At 41.2% G+C, this 17,497-nt stretch overlaps 1 protein-coding gene across 1 annotated transcript; it reads right to left on the bottom strand.

Annotated features, from left to right (window-relative positions):
• On the bottom strand, positions 1–14,552 carry mtmr7a (myotubularin related protein 7a). Its single transcript, XM_039814302.1, has 14 exons — positions 14,312–14,552; positions 13,826–13,948; positions 11,823–11,985; positions 11,222–11,379; positions 11,001–11,129; positions 8,492–8,626; positions 8,131–8,263; positions 5,873–5,982; positions 4,021–4,146; positions 3,527–3,576; positions 3,250–3,450; positions 2,840–2,974; positions 2,521–2,647; positions 1–1,299 (listed from the first exon to the last, which is right to left on the bottom strand). The coding sequence occupies exons 1-14, from the start codon at positions 14,333–14,335 to the stop codon at positions 958–960; spliced, it is 1,956 nt and encodes a 651-aa protein (XP_039670236.1). The 5' UTR covers positions 14,336–14,552; the 3' UTR covers positions 1–957.
• Between the last annotated feature and the right edge of the window lie 2,945 nt (positions 14,553–17,497).

Here is a 17,497-nt window from a genome sequence, read left to right as displayed (position 1 = left end):
TTTCTCATAAATTAGGTTTTTTTATTGACCATGAATTCCAAAAATAAGTAATAAGTGTAAAACTAGTAATGAGTTGGTGTTGGTGATGTTATAAACATGTGTAACATGGTAGTGAAAAGAACCGTTAAACGTCAAAAAAAAGTGCCAAAAAACATTGAATAAAGTGCCAAAAGTGTAGAAAAAAAGAGACAAAAACATCAGAAAAAGTGTTGATTTTCAGTTTTGACCGGGAAGACGATGCATGGTCGAATGGAAGACAGCACAAGGGTTAAATCATTTTGCCTTCTTAAAGCGCGAAAAATGCAACTGAAATGATGATTTAGTCTCTTTGGAGCTCTGTCAATTGTTTCACTTTGCTTTGAAAACTCAATATCAAAGTGCCTCTGACAACTTTGTGTTCATAAGGTTGACACTGCAAAGCCAAATTCCTAATCAATACAAGTATACTGTGTGGAAGACCATAGTAAAAAAAAAAAAAAAGCAAGCAGAGACACCTAAAAGGCTCATCATTAATCTGATGGGTTGAAACACTCTGCCTACATGTGCATTGAATTGTTCACAATTGTCCTTAACTCAATCAAACTGCTCCCACATCAAACTGCTTCTTGTGTAGTGTATTAACTTTCTGTTATTTAACTCTGCAGTCAACAATAGCCATATCCAGCTTTGCCATTTCTTTTAGAATCTTAAGCAGGGAAAGTAAGAGGGTAAGAAGTAAAATGTAGTCAGCTACAGTACTACAACACTCAACAAGTATGCATGTGGCAACAGGCCGAGTCCACCACACCACACGCAAACAAAAGTGCAAGTTACTTGTGCAACCCGAATAACACTTTTCACTGGAGTTAGCCAACAACCGGGTTACACGGTGAACGTAAAAAGATACAGTAGTGTTTGATCAGTGGACACAGTGGACGGCTGCTCGCCGCTACACCTTCCAACAAATGCTCCATTTCCTCAGGCAGCTGAGTAGGCAGCCTCATCGGAGTCTGGATCCCTGGTGCTGTCCACGCTGAGAGGTGAATGACAGCTCACGTCTGCGATCCCCGACTCCTGGTCGCTGCCGTTGGAGAAGTTGGATTCAGATGTTTGGTTGGAGTCCTGGGTCAGAAGGATCTGGCGGCCGTCTGGTGCTTTCGGCTGGCAGGGGCTGCTAGTGATGAAGCCGCCAGTGTAGTCCTGAGGGGTGTTGGCCAGGCCGAGGTCATTACCAAGAGCCCATGCTGTGGGGCTCTTATCAAAGGTGACTGCTTTCTGGGTAACACTCCACTCCTGCTCCTGCTCCAGATGAGCAATTTTCTATTGATAATATAAGACATAAAGACTACAGTTAACTTTTTATAATGAGGAAAAACCCTGTGTGACATTGTTTTTTCTCATGAGAAATGACAACCATTATGAATGTATATCAAAAAAAAAAAAAAAAGGAAAGAAAGATGGATGACGCATCTCCACTTCCTCCCACTGTACAAAAGTAAAGCCAAAATATCCCAGATACGGGTACCGCCATCTTGTAATTTTGAAGCCAGAGTCTGTGCAGTAGTTATCCGGGCGATGGAGCCACATACACCCGCCTGACCAATCACAGCTGTCAATCATGTCATTTCACCCTGCTTTTATAGCATCAAATAACTAATAAAAAACTTAGCAGAAAAATTAACAATGAGTGTGATAAGAACTACCTAAATTGACAGAAACCATCTTTGGGAAAAACTATTTTGATGTGTACTTTGATTTTTTAGTTTGGTCCATGTCCCGCCCGCTAACATAGATTTATGACCTATACTGTATCCAGCCACCAGGGGGCGATGGAGATGTTTTGGCTTCACTTATAAAGTCTATGCATCTACCCCTGGTGCGTTATTATGGATCCCACGTAACTTCTAGGCAAGTCCCGCCCTACGAAGCAGCCCGATTGGTTGGGGTGAGGCATTGACCTCGAGTGGTTAAGGTTAGGATAGCCGATTGGTCAGGGGATAGGACCTGAACAAATCTGGTTACGTTACCTAGCGAAAGCATAGACGCCTGGCCAATAGTAGTGTGTGAATGCTATTGAAGGGCGGGCCTTGCCTCAAAGTTGCGTGGGTTCGATAATAACGCATACCTGGTCTAGTCTCGCATTGCCAGACCTTCCTCCACAGTGCTGCAGAGGAGGGTCTGGCTAGTCCACACAGCATTCCGGGATGGGAGAAAAACGTGCTCTGGGTTATTGGAATTTTCTTTAAACCAATCACAATCGTCTTGGGCGGCGCCAAGCTCTGCACGGAGCCACCGTGCTGCTGCAAAGTAGTCTCAGGAAGGAACTTGTTTTGGTGGAACATGCGTACGTTCAAAAGTAGTTTTAGTCGTGATAGACAGATAGTCTAGCTAGCTGTCTGGATTTACCCTGCATAGATCTGAGGAGCAGTTAACCATAGTCCTCACAAGTTTAGAATTAAAACACAAAGAAAGGAAGGAAACAGAAATTGGCTGAAAAGACAGGTATCTGGCGTCGTGGATATAGACTACCCCTGGTCATACCTGTGTGTGTGAAGCCAGCTGCTCCTCCAGCTGCTGTGTCTCCTCTTGGATGGCCTTCAGATAATCCTCTACAGACTGCCGAGGATGCATCCCTTGGTCAAAGCGGTTGTACAGCCCTCTCCAAAACCTACAGGAAGCGAAGCTAGAGATTTACAACTCTGAAATGAACTCAACCCTTCCTTTGTTTCCTTTACCATTTATATGGAGTCATCAAAAAGCAGTAATAACTCAGTAACTACTGTTTTTAACATACAATTTATAGGAAATATGTGTATACCAGATTTGAAGTTGCATGTTGTTATGGTTTGTAAGGACCTACTTAAAGCAGTAGGGGGCAGTAGACGGCCGGAGGAGCCCCTGTGTCTGGCTGTGGTCAGGTCGGTACAGAGGGTTGATGTAGTCTGCCTGGTTCTTCCATAGATAACTCCACAAAGAGTGAGTCCTCTCACGCAATCTGTACGAATGTCAAAAGATAAAGACAATATAAAGGCATGATTAATGAAAGAAAGATTCAGAATAACGTTTTTTTTGTTTTTGTTTCTAGAACAGAGTCCTCTCTCTTTGCATAAACCCGGTGATGTAATTTACTACTGGCTGTCACTTCTCTAAACCAACCCGGTGATGTAATATACTACTGGCTGTCACTTCTCTCACAGCGGTGGCTCTGACAACATGTCAGTGCTGTGAAAAGGAAAAGAAACTGATGGTTGCTGCAGGTTTAAATCTCACCCTAGCTCTATCCTCTCCCGCTGGTTGTTGCCAATGAAGTTGCCGTACTGGCAGGAGTAGATGTGGCTGTGAATCGTGATGAGGAACCTCGCGTTGAACTCAAAGGCACAGGGGAACTGCTCCATCAGCTGCCACACACACTCTAGGAACTGATCGATGATGGGAGATACCTCTTTAGGGTCTCCGACCAGGTGGTTGCATCTGGAGAAGAGTCGAGGACGGTTAGATCAAAACGAAGATACTTAGATACTATGAAAGTAATATTTTAGAGTCAAACCTGTGAGAGAACTTGTGTCCAAATGAGACCCAGTCCTTCTCAATAAGAACCTAAGAGCAGAAAAAAAAAATGTTTGTGCGAAGACCCAAATAGGGTCATAGTTTCTCTACAATTTCAGTACGTTATGATTAAAAGGTTCAGACATAGTGCACAGTTAATCCCTGCAGAATGACTGAAGATCTTCACCCTCTGTGTGGGGTCATTGTCCTCTGACTTTAGGGTGCAATTCCCAAAAGCAGGTTTCTCTGTTATATTTATTTTCCATAGTGGCTCTTGGAGGATTCAAAGTTAGCCTGCGTAAATCCTTCTGATTAAAGAAACAAGACTCATGAGACCAGTACGGACTACTATCAACTAAAGCCACAATGTAACTGGATATACGAATATGATGCAGAGTGTACCAGAGGGTTATGTGACATTCACAATGCTACTTAAAAGATGCAATTCTGCACTTACTTAACTTAAATACAAAGAGGTAAAGGTTCAGCATCTACCATGAGTCCTCTGAGGGTCCTGTAGTAAGGATCCAGCAGCACACACGCCACCGAACACACCTGGGCGGTGCGGTCCCAGCCGTCTGAACAGTGAACCAGGACACTGACCCCCTCCTCTGCAACAGCCTACACATACACACAAAAATAATACATTTAGAAACATCTACTGTAGTCAAAGTGCAAATATTAGCATTGATCCATGCCAGAATTGTAGGCAGAAAGTTCCACTATTTGGTAGATATGGATTTCTTATAGCAAAATGTTTTCATTTACCAAAAAAATGAGCACATAATTATATATACAGTGTATATAATATATTATCTACATATACATATATATATATACATACATACATACATACATACATACATACATACATATATATATATATATATATATATATATATACATACACACACACACACATATACATATATATATATATATATATATATATATATATATACATACATACATACATACATACACACACACATATACATATATATATATATACATACATACATACATACATACATACAACCACACATATATATATAATATATATATATACAACATACATACATATATAATAAAAAATACATATATATAATATATATATATATATATACATATATACATATATATATATATATACAACATATATACATATAAATATAATATATACACATATATATATATATATATATATACATATACACATATATTAACAGATATATATCACATATATATATATATATATATATATATACACATATAACACATATATATATATATATATATATATATATATATAGCATAAAGAGCAATTAAGAAAGAAAGAAAGAAAATGAAAAAATGAATAAAATGAAAATATTAACAAATAAAGAGATAGGTGCAAGTGATATGCATTATAACAAAAACACAAAAAGATATATTTGTGGAGACAGTAATGCAGAATAGATGAAAGACATGAAATATTTAACAGAAATGGAAGGATAGTAAGGAATATAATCGATGGACAGTGGTAAAAGGGAAATAGTAATTTATACTATAGTTCATGTAGTATACATGAAAGATATGTTTTATGAACTACATTGTGTAAAAAAGGTTGTATAGGTGAAATGAATAAACTGAATATTACTTTCTAGCCCCTCCCATTCCGATCGCATTTTAACTCCTACAGTAGCCGTATTATTCCAAGAAGTACGACTTTGTCCGTGAGTGTTCCTTCCAGTGTAATAATAGTTTTACGTTTTCGTTATTTTGGTACCATTTCATTGCTAACATCAGCTATCAGGTTCTACGTGTATGAGAATACTTTGATTCGTTGGTGGAAGTAATTACACATGAATGAGCACATATTTGTGAAAGAACAAAGGGTTTTTTGCTAAGAATCCACTCAAAACATTACACAATGGAGATTTAATAAAACATCTAAAAGTAAAAGTCTGATCAGATGTGGGACACTGGGACAGAATCTTATGGGGGGTCTGTGGTCTAATTTGTGTCAGCTAAGGGGTCCTTGACGTTAAAAAGTTTTGTAACCACGGGTATAAGAAGTTCAACGCCAGAGGGCAGTGATCCAAATAACTCATTTTGGAGGCTGTAGTGTGCTTTTTGTGTTCTACTGATAGGTATTTCTATTATTTTGACCACCCAATGTATATCTGTGAGGTTAGCCTGAAGGATTTATTGCAGGACTGATGTATCAGACTGTATTAGCGTAGGCTAATGGAATGTACAGACAGACAGTATCACAAATACAGGATACAACCCACACACACAAACACCTAAGCTAATATTGAGTGCCGTTGTGAGGCAGACAGCAGGGATCAACCTCCAGACTGACCTTAGCGATGAAGATGCCTGCATCCAAAACCGCTTTGATGTGCTTCAGCCAGCCTGAGCTCTCCAGACCTTCCAGGAAGTCGGACATGGAGGGGGAACGCAGCTCACACACTGTAACCACAACACAGCTGTCTCACTGGCAGGAAACATGGAACATACCTGATCACTGGACTTTATTAAATCTCACATTCAGTTTCTCATCACTAACAACATCCATGGAAATCAATTTATAGGGAATCTGTGCATGGCATGAGAAAATATGGGTCACACTGTTTAAAAAAACAAACAGATTTCCTTCAGCCTCTCACATTACGGTTCACGTTTTTAGTCCCGCTAGCAGCGTGGCTCTGTGGATGGCAATGTCCAATGGTCCAGAAAGAAATAGCTCAACAATTGTTGAATTGATTGCCATGAAATTCTGAATAGATATTCATGTTCCCCAGCAGATGATGACTTTGGTGAGCCCCTTACTTTTCCTCTCAGCAGGTCAATGTTGTCACTTGTGAACTATCTCTACTCTATCTACTGCATGGATTTGCACAACATTTTGTACATATATTCATGGTACCCAGATGGTGAATCCTAATGACTTCAGAGACATCTGACTACTCCTTTCGTGCCACCGTTAGGTTCATTTGTGGTTTTGTGAAATACCTTAGCAACTACTCTATGGATTGACATATCTGGCGCAGAAATTCATGTTCCCCTCATGATGCATTTTATCACTTCTGTGATCCCTTCACATCATGTCAAAAAAAATGTTTTGTCCAATACTTTGGTTGATGACCAAATCCATAGAAAACTAGAAGGGCACTTGAAGAGTGCAGACATCCACTGAGGGATGCCCTATATCGCAATGTTGACTTTCTGGCTTATTTTTCCAAACGGGGACACATTTTTCTGATTATTCCTGCAGAACAAATGCCCTATCTCGCAATGTTATTAAAAGCGAAGGATATTTTTGTGATTCAGATCTGTTTCAAAATGTAATGGGTTCTTTCTCGACCCACGCTACACCCTTCAACCAAGTTTCATGAAAATCGGGCCAGAGGTTTTTCTGTAATTCTGCTGACAGACGGTCAAACAAACAAACTGAGCCAAAAACATGACCTCCTTGGTGGAGGTAACTAATGTCATTCCCATCAGCCTCAGATGTACTCATGCTAACATGGTCTTGTTATTGGGTATTTTATAATATGAATGTGAGACAAAGCCATGCCCAGATGCAATAACACAGGCATGGCAGACAATTAAACACAGATCCATTTCTGTACCATAAGGCTTCCTGCATTCTGTTTGCTTATCTTGTAAAACTGAAACCTAAAATTCATTTTTTTTCCATCTGCACGGTTCAACATAAATATTTGCAAGTTGACTGAGGGGCAGAGTGACCCGTTTCTTCTCAGCTGACATTTCATTTGCTCAGGACAATTTATTACAATAACATTCATAATTCAAACACACTTTTAGATAACTGTATGAAGACATCTGCTCACTCATTAAGGTGTTGACAGAGGAGACAAAGTACTTTTTTGCTGACACTACATCAGTGAGCTGACCTGTAAGAGCGCTCTGAGGCCACTGACAGGACAGCAAGCAGGTGAATGGGTTCATTCAACCTTTTATAAATACTAGTAAGGCGGACTTCCACTTAGAAGAATTTTTGAGCCAATGTTGCCAGGCAGGGGGTCTTTGAAATCTCATTGAAGTGTGCAATCGGGTAGAGAGAGAGTTGCAGTCTCCAGCATTTAAAGACTTCCCTTGTGCTGCCAGGGGGCAAAGAGTTATCACAACTAAGAACAGCTATAACTTTTCAGACTTGAAATCACATCATTCTCACGCCCTCAGTCTCTCTTTGGGGGATAAGGTCCCGGATTGTCCACTCCGGGAAACCAAAATAGCTCAGAAATAAAATCCAGATGGATTCAAAGTCTTCCTAGGAGCACCCCTGCACAATACCCAGAAATTCTCCTGTGGGCTCATTTGAGGCCTGATTGCAGCACAGTCCAGTCCGCATGAGTGCATATGAAAGCCACAGGGGTAGCATGGGGTACCGCTCTGCTTTAGTAATGTGAAGAAGCAGCGGCCTTTTAAAACAGACATTGCCAGAAAATATACATTACGTTCCACAAACACACATGTGGTGAAACATTTCTGACAACGTGATGAATGCACTGCTGTGGCTTCCAATCTCTATCTACAGTAAATAAATCGAAAGAATCAGTGCGAGAAATCATTTCAGGAAGACAGGATAATTACCTCCCAGCATTTTCTGTTGGCTGTTTCTCATTACGTGGATGTTCTCGATGCCAATGAACTGGAATTTTATGTTGGAGTAGTTGTCTTCATTTTCATAGCCTTTTCCCGCAGCTCGGTTTGCGATTGCATTCAGCTAGAAAGATGTTTGATTAATCGCCAGAACATACTTTCTCAAAGGCAATACAAAAAAAACTGTTACATAATATTGATCATGGTTCAACAAACACATAGCTAGGATGTTTTTCAAGACTTTTGCTAAGAGAACATCCAGCTGGTTAAACGCAGTATGGAAAATAAAGCCCACCTGAACATACAGCACAGTACTGTAAGACTTGTATTTTCGCAGGCATGAAGGGCTCACCTTAGGCCTGGTGTCCACCACATACATGAAGTCGCTGCGGGGATTGGACCTCAAGATGGCCTCCAGCATCTGTTCATCCTCCAGGCAACGAGCACTGAAACCAGACAGGGGCTGGCTGCTACGGCAGATGGCAGCCTGGGAGGAGGCAAGAGACACTCTGGCTTCATACAGGAATGCTCACTCGACAGTTGATTTTAATTGAATTATTACTTTGGGATGTCATTTTAGAAATACACAATTCAAAATGTAACAATTAGGGCGAATACAAAGTCACAGTACTTTTTTCTTTCCTTGTATTTTCAATTTCAATAAATCAACCACACAATTTCTTATATCTCCATTTAGTAGCCACAAGAGAGAGGAGACCCCGCTGGCTCCCTGAACCAGAGTGGAGCCTCTTTGTATGAACTGAGCTCCACACACTGGTCCCTCAACCCTGGGAAACTGACCTCACACACATAAAGCACTCCCAACTGTCCAGTCAAGGATTAATAGAAGGGATTATGAAAGTTCAGGATTTTTCCTGATTCAGATATGAAAAATGCTAATGAGTCATGCTTTGATTTAAAGACAGAATGGACGTCTTTTGTTTGAGTGCCTGTTTACATTTCATGGCTAAGGATCTCCTGTGTATGGCCCAGGTTCTCTATGCATTTTGTTTTACTGTCTCGTACTTTTGCAACCCGTTCTCACTCCCAACTCGTAAAATACGGACGGCCAGTGGCTCTCAGCGTCAGATACGACGCAAAAAGCTCCCTTCACCGTGTGCGTAGAACGCACTGGGCAGAGCAGCAGCTACGCTGTGCGTGAAGATGTAGTATTAAGAGGGGCAACAGTAAGGAGTAGCCGAAATTTCTTGTAGGGAGGCTGGTTGGGGTGGGAGATGGGTCAAACAACCCAGGACTTTCACCCCGGAGAACGGGGTTTGTGTCCTGTGTGTCAATTTTCCTAAACCCAACTGTCCCGTTCCTCTTTTCCTAAACCCAACTGTTGCGTATCACAAAAACGTAACTTCTTATAAGCCCACCCACAATCTTTTCCTTAACCTAACTGCGTCAAAAGTGACACCAATAGTCCCGACCAAGCGCGTTAAGATCTGACGCTAAAGGAGACTTTTAGCGTCAATAACAACGCCAAAGGTACCTGACCAAGCATCCGTATTTTACGCGATGGGAGTGAGAATGCGTTGACTTTTGTATGTGTGTTCACTTTATTTATATACATTTTATTTCATGTATTTTACTAAAGTCTACTCCTGTGATCCTGACATGATGAAGATCTACTTGTTGCCAAGCACCAAGCCATATTTTTTTTAATCAATAAAAACTGAAATGGAAAAAAAACATCAGACTGGACATCTGTTTTTGCTCAGTGTCTCGCATTATGAGACACAAAGTCTCATATTGCCCTGTAGCTTAGCTGTGTTGTAGCAGAAATACATTATTAGATGAAAGCCCTTAACCCACATAAGCAGTCAGACAATCAGAGCAAATTAAACCAAACAAAATAAAGAACCTGCTGCTACTTTGGTCCCATCAGAGCATCATCCATTGCACTTATTTTATGTCAGGCTCAATGCCCATATCTAATTTAGATAGTTAGATAATTCAAATCTGGTTTTAAATAGGGATGGAATAAGCATTGGGCATCGGCCGATACCAGTGTTTCATTAATAAGCTGTATGCATCACTGTGTGGAAGTGACTGGGATAATTTTTTTATGTATAAGGCAACATCAGGCTTGAACATTGCTTTTCTTAACTTTGCAAAACAAAATTTAACAAATACATACATAGATATACATTTAGTAAATTACTATTTAATATTAAAATAATAAATAACTTGGTAAAAAAATCTTCAAAATGAACAAGAATTACAATCCAAGTGTAAACCTTTGAAATGCAGCAACAAAAGTTGTCAAAACTTAAACAGGAATTAAAATTACAGTATATAATGTTTCTAGTATATAAACATAGAATTGAATTGCAGAGATCGGCTCCTTTGTCACCGATACCCGATTCAGCTATCAGTATCAGCCCGATATCAGCATGGGATTGGTCCATCCTTAGTTTCAAATTAACAATATTTTACATTTTTACTGCAAGAAACGGCCATAATAAATAAATAACTCAACAGGAGTTTACTTTGGGGGTTTGGTGACTTTCAAAACTTACTATCTGGCTTGCATTTCTTTTTGTAAAACTAAAACTTTTGGCTGCCTGAAGAGGTTATGGTCATGACATATTCCATCTTAATGCATGATCTTGTATCTCAGTTTTCTGCCAAATAACTGCCTTTATAGGTTTTCCTCTAATAAGCTTCCCTCCCTGCTTGAGCAGGGTCTGAATCAGAGACATTGGTTTCTGTCAGTGTTGTTATCCATAGCCATATGACTCAGCACTGCCAGAGTTTGAGAAATGTCACCCATGCTTCATGCCCCTTGAATTAACTTGATTTGTCATCAAAAGCACATGGAAAATAAAAAGAGGAAATGTATGCAGTCAACTCACATGATTTTCGTTGGAGTAGTAAGACAGAGTAGGAAATCTGCCTCTGCTTCTGAACTTGGAGCTCCCCACTATGACCGGAGGTGTGGCGGACGCAGGTACAAAGAGGTCAGAGGGGTACGTGTCACTCACCTTTGAAAGGAATATAACGACAGTCTAAGCTTCTGCCATGTCCATATTAGGATAAAACAAGTACAACTGGTCATAGATGTCGGCTCACTGACCTTATAGTGTTGGTTGACAGGGGAGAGTTTCCACAGGGAGTTTGGGAGTCCCATTCTGCTGTAATCAGCCTTGAGGTCCAAGAAGTCCCATTCCTGACATCTCTCCTTCTCATCAACGTTAGGCTTATAGGAGAAGCAATACAGCTCCGTGTGACGCTCTGCAAGGCACAACACTGGTTGACAGCTAAAGTTTGATCCACAAAACCTCCTATTTGTAGGCGATAGCCAAACCCAAGTGTTGCAAAAGCATACGAAATGAAAGTTAGAGCCCGACCAATACTGGACTTTGAGGCTGTCACTAGATACAAATAAATGGGAGAATACATTTCTAATAAAAATATATCAGCTGATATGATTTTCTTCTCTGTTCTTGTTGAACAAATAATTTTTTAACAAGGATCCCTTCAGTTCTTTTTAGGTTTTATACTGGAGGCAGAATATTTTATACTTGTACAGAAATACAACACAGACATTAAACACGGAAACCGATATAGCTGTCAAAAAGCCAATATCAGACGATATAGCTGAAGTTGTGATGGTCTGGTTTTAAGTCACATTTGAGCAATAGCATCCCCGAATTGATCTTTTGTAAAGAGTTTACCTGGCTGGGAGAGACGCTGCAGGGAAAGGTGAACATCATGGCACTCTTGCTCTCGAGGTACGACGAAATGAAGAACCTGGAAGTTCTTGCAGTGAATAAGCAGAGAACATCCTGAGGGTGCGGCGGCTTGTTTCTCCACGCTGCACACCAAACTGTGAAGCACCTGGTGAGACAAACATGGACCTATTATTGTGTGCTTTATAGCACAGCATGACGCGTGGATGCACATAGTGACTACAGAATCTAAATAAAGTAAAATCATGAATTGTCTCTACAGCATATACAGTGGGTAAAGAAAGTATTCAGACCCCTTTAAATGTTTCACTCTTTGTTTCATTGCAGCCATTTGCTAAAATCAAAAAAAGTTCATTTTATTTCTCATTAATGTACACTCACCCCATCTTGACAGAAAAAAACTGAAATGTAGAAATGTATGCAAATTTATTAAAAAAGAAAAACTGAAATATCACATGGTCATAAGTATTCAGACCCTTTGCTGTGACACTCATATTTAACTCACATGCTGTCCATTTCTTCTGATCCTCCTTGAGATGGTTCTACTCCTTCATTGGAGTCCTGCTGTTTTTAATTAAACTGATTGGACTTGATCAGGAAAGGCACACCTGTCTATATAAGACCTTACAGCTCACAGTGCACGTCAGAGCAAATGAGAATCATGAGGTCGAAGGAACTGCCCAAGGAGCTCAGAGACAGAATTGTGGTAAGGCACAGATCTGGCCAAGGTTACAAAAGAATTTCTGCAGCACTCAAGGTTCCTAAGAGCGCAGTGGTCTCCATAATCCTTAAATGGAAGAAGTTTGGGACGACCAGCACTCTTCCTAGACCTGGCTGTCCAGCCAAACTGAGCAATCGTGAGAGAAGAGCCTTGGTGAGAGAGGTAAAGAAGAACCCAAAGATCACTGTGGCTGAGCTCCAGAGATGCAGTAGGGAGATGGGAGAAAGTTCCACAAAGTCAACTATCCCTGCAGCCCTCAGTGCAAGACATATGAAAGCCTGCATAGAGTTTGCCAAAAAACACATGAAGAACTCCCGGACTATGAGAAATAAGATTCTCTGGTCTGATGAGACCAAGATCGAACTTTTTGGCGTTAATTCTAAGCGGTATGTGTGGAGAAAACCAGGCACTGCTCATCACCTGCCCAATACAATCCCAACAGTGAAACATGGTGTTGGCAGCATCATGCTATGGGGGTGTTTTTCAGCTGCAGGGACAGGACGACTGGTTGCAATTGAAGGAAAGATGAATGCGGCAAAGTACAGAGATATCCTGGAAGAAAACCTCATCCAGAGTGCTCAGGACCTCAGACTGGGCCGAAGGTTCACCTTCCAACAAGACAATGACCCTAAGCACACAGCTAAAATAACAAAGGAGTGGCTTCGGAACAACTCTTTGACCATTCTTGACTGGCCCAGCCAGAGCCCTGACCTAAACCCAATTGAGCATCTCTGGAGAGACCTGAAAATGGCTGTCCACCAACGTTCACCATCCAACCTGACGGAACTGGAGAGGATCTGCAAGGAAGACTGGCAGAGGATCCCCAAATCCAGGTGTGAAAATCTTATTGCATCATTCCCAAGAAGACTCATGGCTGTACTAGCTCAAAAGGGTGCTTCTACTCAATACTGAGCAAAGGGTCTGAATACTGAAATATCACATGGTCATAATTATGACCATGTGATATTTCAGTTCAGTTCAGTTCAAAAATTTCTACATTTCTGTTTTTTTCTGTCAAGATGGGGTGCTGAGTGTACATTAATGAGAAATAAAATGAACTTTTTTGATTTTAGCAAATGGCTGCAATGAAAAAAGAGGAAGAAAGAAACTTTAAAGGGGTCTGAATACTTTCCGTACCCACTGTACTATTGTGCCTTGTATGTGAGGCCTTCAGACAACATCTCACCAAGACCCATTCCTTACCATTTACCGTTTGTCCTAACACATTGTTTTCTCTGGTTCTTCAGTGTACTGAGCTGTTGCCTACCCATGTTTCATTGCGCACTCCAGTCTTGTTCTCTACAAAGATGGTGTGTGTGGCTGTCAGGTAGAGGGTGCCCACCCTACTTCTTCTGGGGGAGACTCTGTCCAGCAGCCTGACATTCTCCACCTGCCGGAGGAAGAGGAAGAACAACATCAAACCGCCTCATCCCCAGGACATATTTAGCCGCTCATACAGAAGCCCTGACACAGCTCTACGCACGTGTTAAATGCACTGATACCATGGACTGTAAATATGAACACACCCTGCCGTCGAGTGTGGCCGATAGCAGCAGGAGAACCCTGGCTGCCTACGTGGCCAACACAGCACACGCCCTTTAATTCCTCCTGTATGTTTATTTAATGTTCGGCATTAAAAATCTGCAGTCACCGTGAGCGCGCCTGGCGGGGTTTGTTGAGGTGACACCAGGGTGACACGGGAGGTAACGTCACAGTGCAAACACTGTAGCTAATCACTGCAACTCTCGGTTACCTTTGGTAGTCGGATGTGCTCCATCGGCAGCTGAGAGATGAGCCGCAGCTTCCTGCGTTCACTGAACCCGTCACAAGACAACTACCAACAGTACAACATGTGTACAATAGTGTTAAAATATGCTGCTGTAGGTTAGCTTAAATGGTTAAGGTTGTTCGTCAGTAGCGTACAGGTAAACGCTACCATAATATTGCTAGTTGTGCTATTGCCTTCTTCATCAGAGCTGCACCGCTGGGTCCTAAAGCCCGCCCAGTGCCGAATGTGGCGGCATGCGTTTAATGGTTTCAGAATGCGGACTGAACTGTCGTTACTAAGTGTTCACCAATAAGTCGATTCAAGACTAAAACCTCAAGTTATTTGTTTCAGCCAGCCAGCCCAATGTTAAGGCGTGTGTCGCAAAGTAAGCCAGCAGATGGTATAACAGAAGGGCCGACATCTTCTAAATGGCATCGAAACCTCAGTGGCATGTGCGTGGCAGGTGTCTGACAGGTGTCGGTAAGAACAGTGGCAAGTCTGTGGCGCTCACTTGCCACCGCTAGCACCTGCCCTAGGCTATGTTCCCACAGCCCTATGTTCCCACATTTCTAAGAATTTTTTTTTTCACTGAAAATTAGGCCCTATCTTCCCACATTTCTAAGATTTATTTTCCCCAAATTAGGCCCTATGTTGCCACGTTTCCTTTTTCATAATTTCTCCCAATTTGGTAGCCAATTACACCCAACCTATTATCCAGTAGCAACGGACTACAGATGGAATGTAACCCTAAACCTAAACAAAATTCTAAGATTTCTATTTGCTGCCTTTTTTTAGGGCTTTATGTGGACCAAACTGTAAGTGAGAAGGCTAATTTAGACATGTAATAATACAGTCAAAGATATTTAACTTTTTTGAAATAAAAGCATGAAAATATATGTCTGGCCCTTGATGCGATTCTCCTTTTCCAGTGTGGCCCTTAGTGAAGTTGAGTTTGACACCCCTGCCCTAGAGTTTCTAAACTGCCGACAGATTGCCACTGTAGTGCCGCTCAGCTCGGCTGCTCCTCGACGGGTGTCGAGCGAGTGCCTCTTGCTTGCCGCTGCCCTGGCACCTGCCACAGACTTGCCACTGCGGTGCCACTGTTCTGACAACCGTTCGACGCCTCTCCAGCAACTGCCATGCACTTGCCACTGAGGTGACAACTCAGAGGATCTCGCTGTCTCTCTGGTATAAAGGGCTATTTAAAGGCTAAATCTATTGGATACAGTATTGCACACACTTAGCAGAAAATAACCTGAGTTTGCTTAAGTGATTGTCGCACTGTTAAACAGAGCGTGAAGCTATTTTGAGAAGCTCCCCAGTGCAAACACAGATGGATCCAATATGATATAAACTAGATGCACACACATTTAATCTACACACACACACACACACACACACACACACACACACACACACACACACACACACACACACAGCAGCATGGTGGCCCAATGGTTAGCACTGTGGCCTCACAGCAAGGTGGTTCCGGGTAGTTCCGGGCCTTTCTCTGTGGAGTTTATATGTTCTCCCCATGTTTGCGCCGTTTCCCCCACCATCAAAAAAACATGTACTAGGTTCTCCAGTCAGTAGCCTTGATCAAGGCACTGGCTCAGATCTGGAGTTGATCCCCGGGCGCTGTAAATGACTGCTCCCTTGAGGGATGGGTTAAATGTAGAGAGCGAATTTTGCTACATGTATGTGACAATAAAGTACCTTTACAGAGAACTGATATATTTTTTTCCTAACTTCTACATTTTTGTTGTTTTGGCAAGTCATACAAAATTTCAAATGTATTTTTAGATTGAGTAGTATTTTGCACACCAATGAGCACATGAGCCATCTGTTGCAGGACAGTAGACAGAAAAAAAAAACAATAAAAGCAGTTAGTTAAACTAAGCAGAAGTGATTGACTTACTGACGCCTGACAGCCTCGCTGCACTCCTACTCCTACTGTACTGTGCTGCATTCATGTGTAAAGGACCAAAAAAAGCTTGATTGTCCAATGACTATAAAAACCAATTCAGTTGGATCAGATAACACTCCCTGTTTAGATGACCAATCATGTTATGTGCATTCTAATTGGAACCATCCAGCCTTGATGACTGAACTGATATTTGTTCATGGTTGATATCTGTGTTATCACTGGTACTTGTCTAGTAGGTGTAGTTGCCTCATATTAAAGGCCAATTAAAGATGTGAAATGATCGTGATAGTGCAGAGGGACGGTTTTAGAGTTTTAAACTGAAATCCATTATGCATATCAGGCAGTTTTACTTTGACCCACATTTTAGCCTCCCAGTGTGGAATTCATTTTTTGGAAGTCCCCAGGGACTTGGAGTAAAGTCAGCTTAAGGCCACAATTAACCCGCAGGCCAAAAGATTCTTGAACATCACAGATCATATTTAAGGGATCCGTTACTCTAGCCAAATGTGTCAAAACAAAAGATTCATCCAAACCTTTAGTTTCCTAAACCAGGGAAGTTTGTGCAAATGCAGTAGTTTTTAAGACCCACTACACAACAACCTGTGAGCATACAAGGCTTGTACGCTGACCTAGATAGATACAGGAAATCACTTTAAGCGGCGCAGGGAGAGGGAGACTTCAATGAGGATGACTACATTCATAAATAATACTCCATCCTCCTACCTAATAAAAAGAGTATTAAGGTAAACTTAGAACAGGTAATGTCTTCTGGCTTCAGTCCCCAGACTGTTCTTAAAATGTAAAATGAAGAGACTTTGTACCATTACATTAGTGTAGATTTAACATTTAATAATAACTAATACTGGCCTCCTGAACTAATTTCTAACCTATGTTTATCCTTTATTTTTTAAATTTTTCCCAGTAAGCTACACTGAAACCTGTGTTATCTGTGATGCGGTTTTTTATTTGACTTAGGTACATCCATATAAACTAGTTACAGTCTTGTCAATTTGAGGTCTAAGTATCTTCCTGCCCCAAAGACTGCTGTTTTTAAATTTTTGTCAGAGCTGTTGTGTGCCTTATCAGTAATTGTTCACTCTAACATTTCCTGGTGACACCAGTGTTAACTGGAGCGAACAGTCCCGGTGTCCGCAAGGCAAACACCACTCAATCTGTTGACCATATCCACAATTTTGAAGCTAGGTCACTCAGCCATCGGAGGGCAAATGCATTCAATTGGCTTC

Source organism: Perca fluviatilis, chromosome 10 (genome assembly GCF_010015445.1).
Source record: "Perca fluviatilis chromosome 10, GENO_Pfluv_1.0, whole genome shotgun sequence".
NCBI classification, from domain to species: Eukaryota; Metazoa; Chordata; class Actinopteri; order Perciformes; family Percidae; genus Perca; species Perca fluviatilis.
This window is presented reverse-complemented; position numbering and strand designations above follow the sequence as displayed.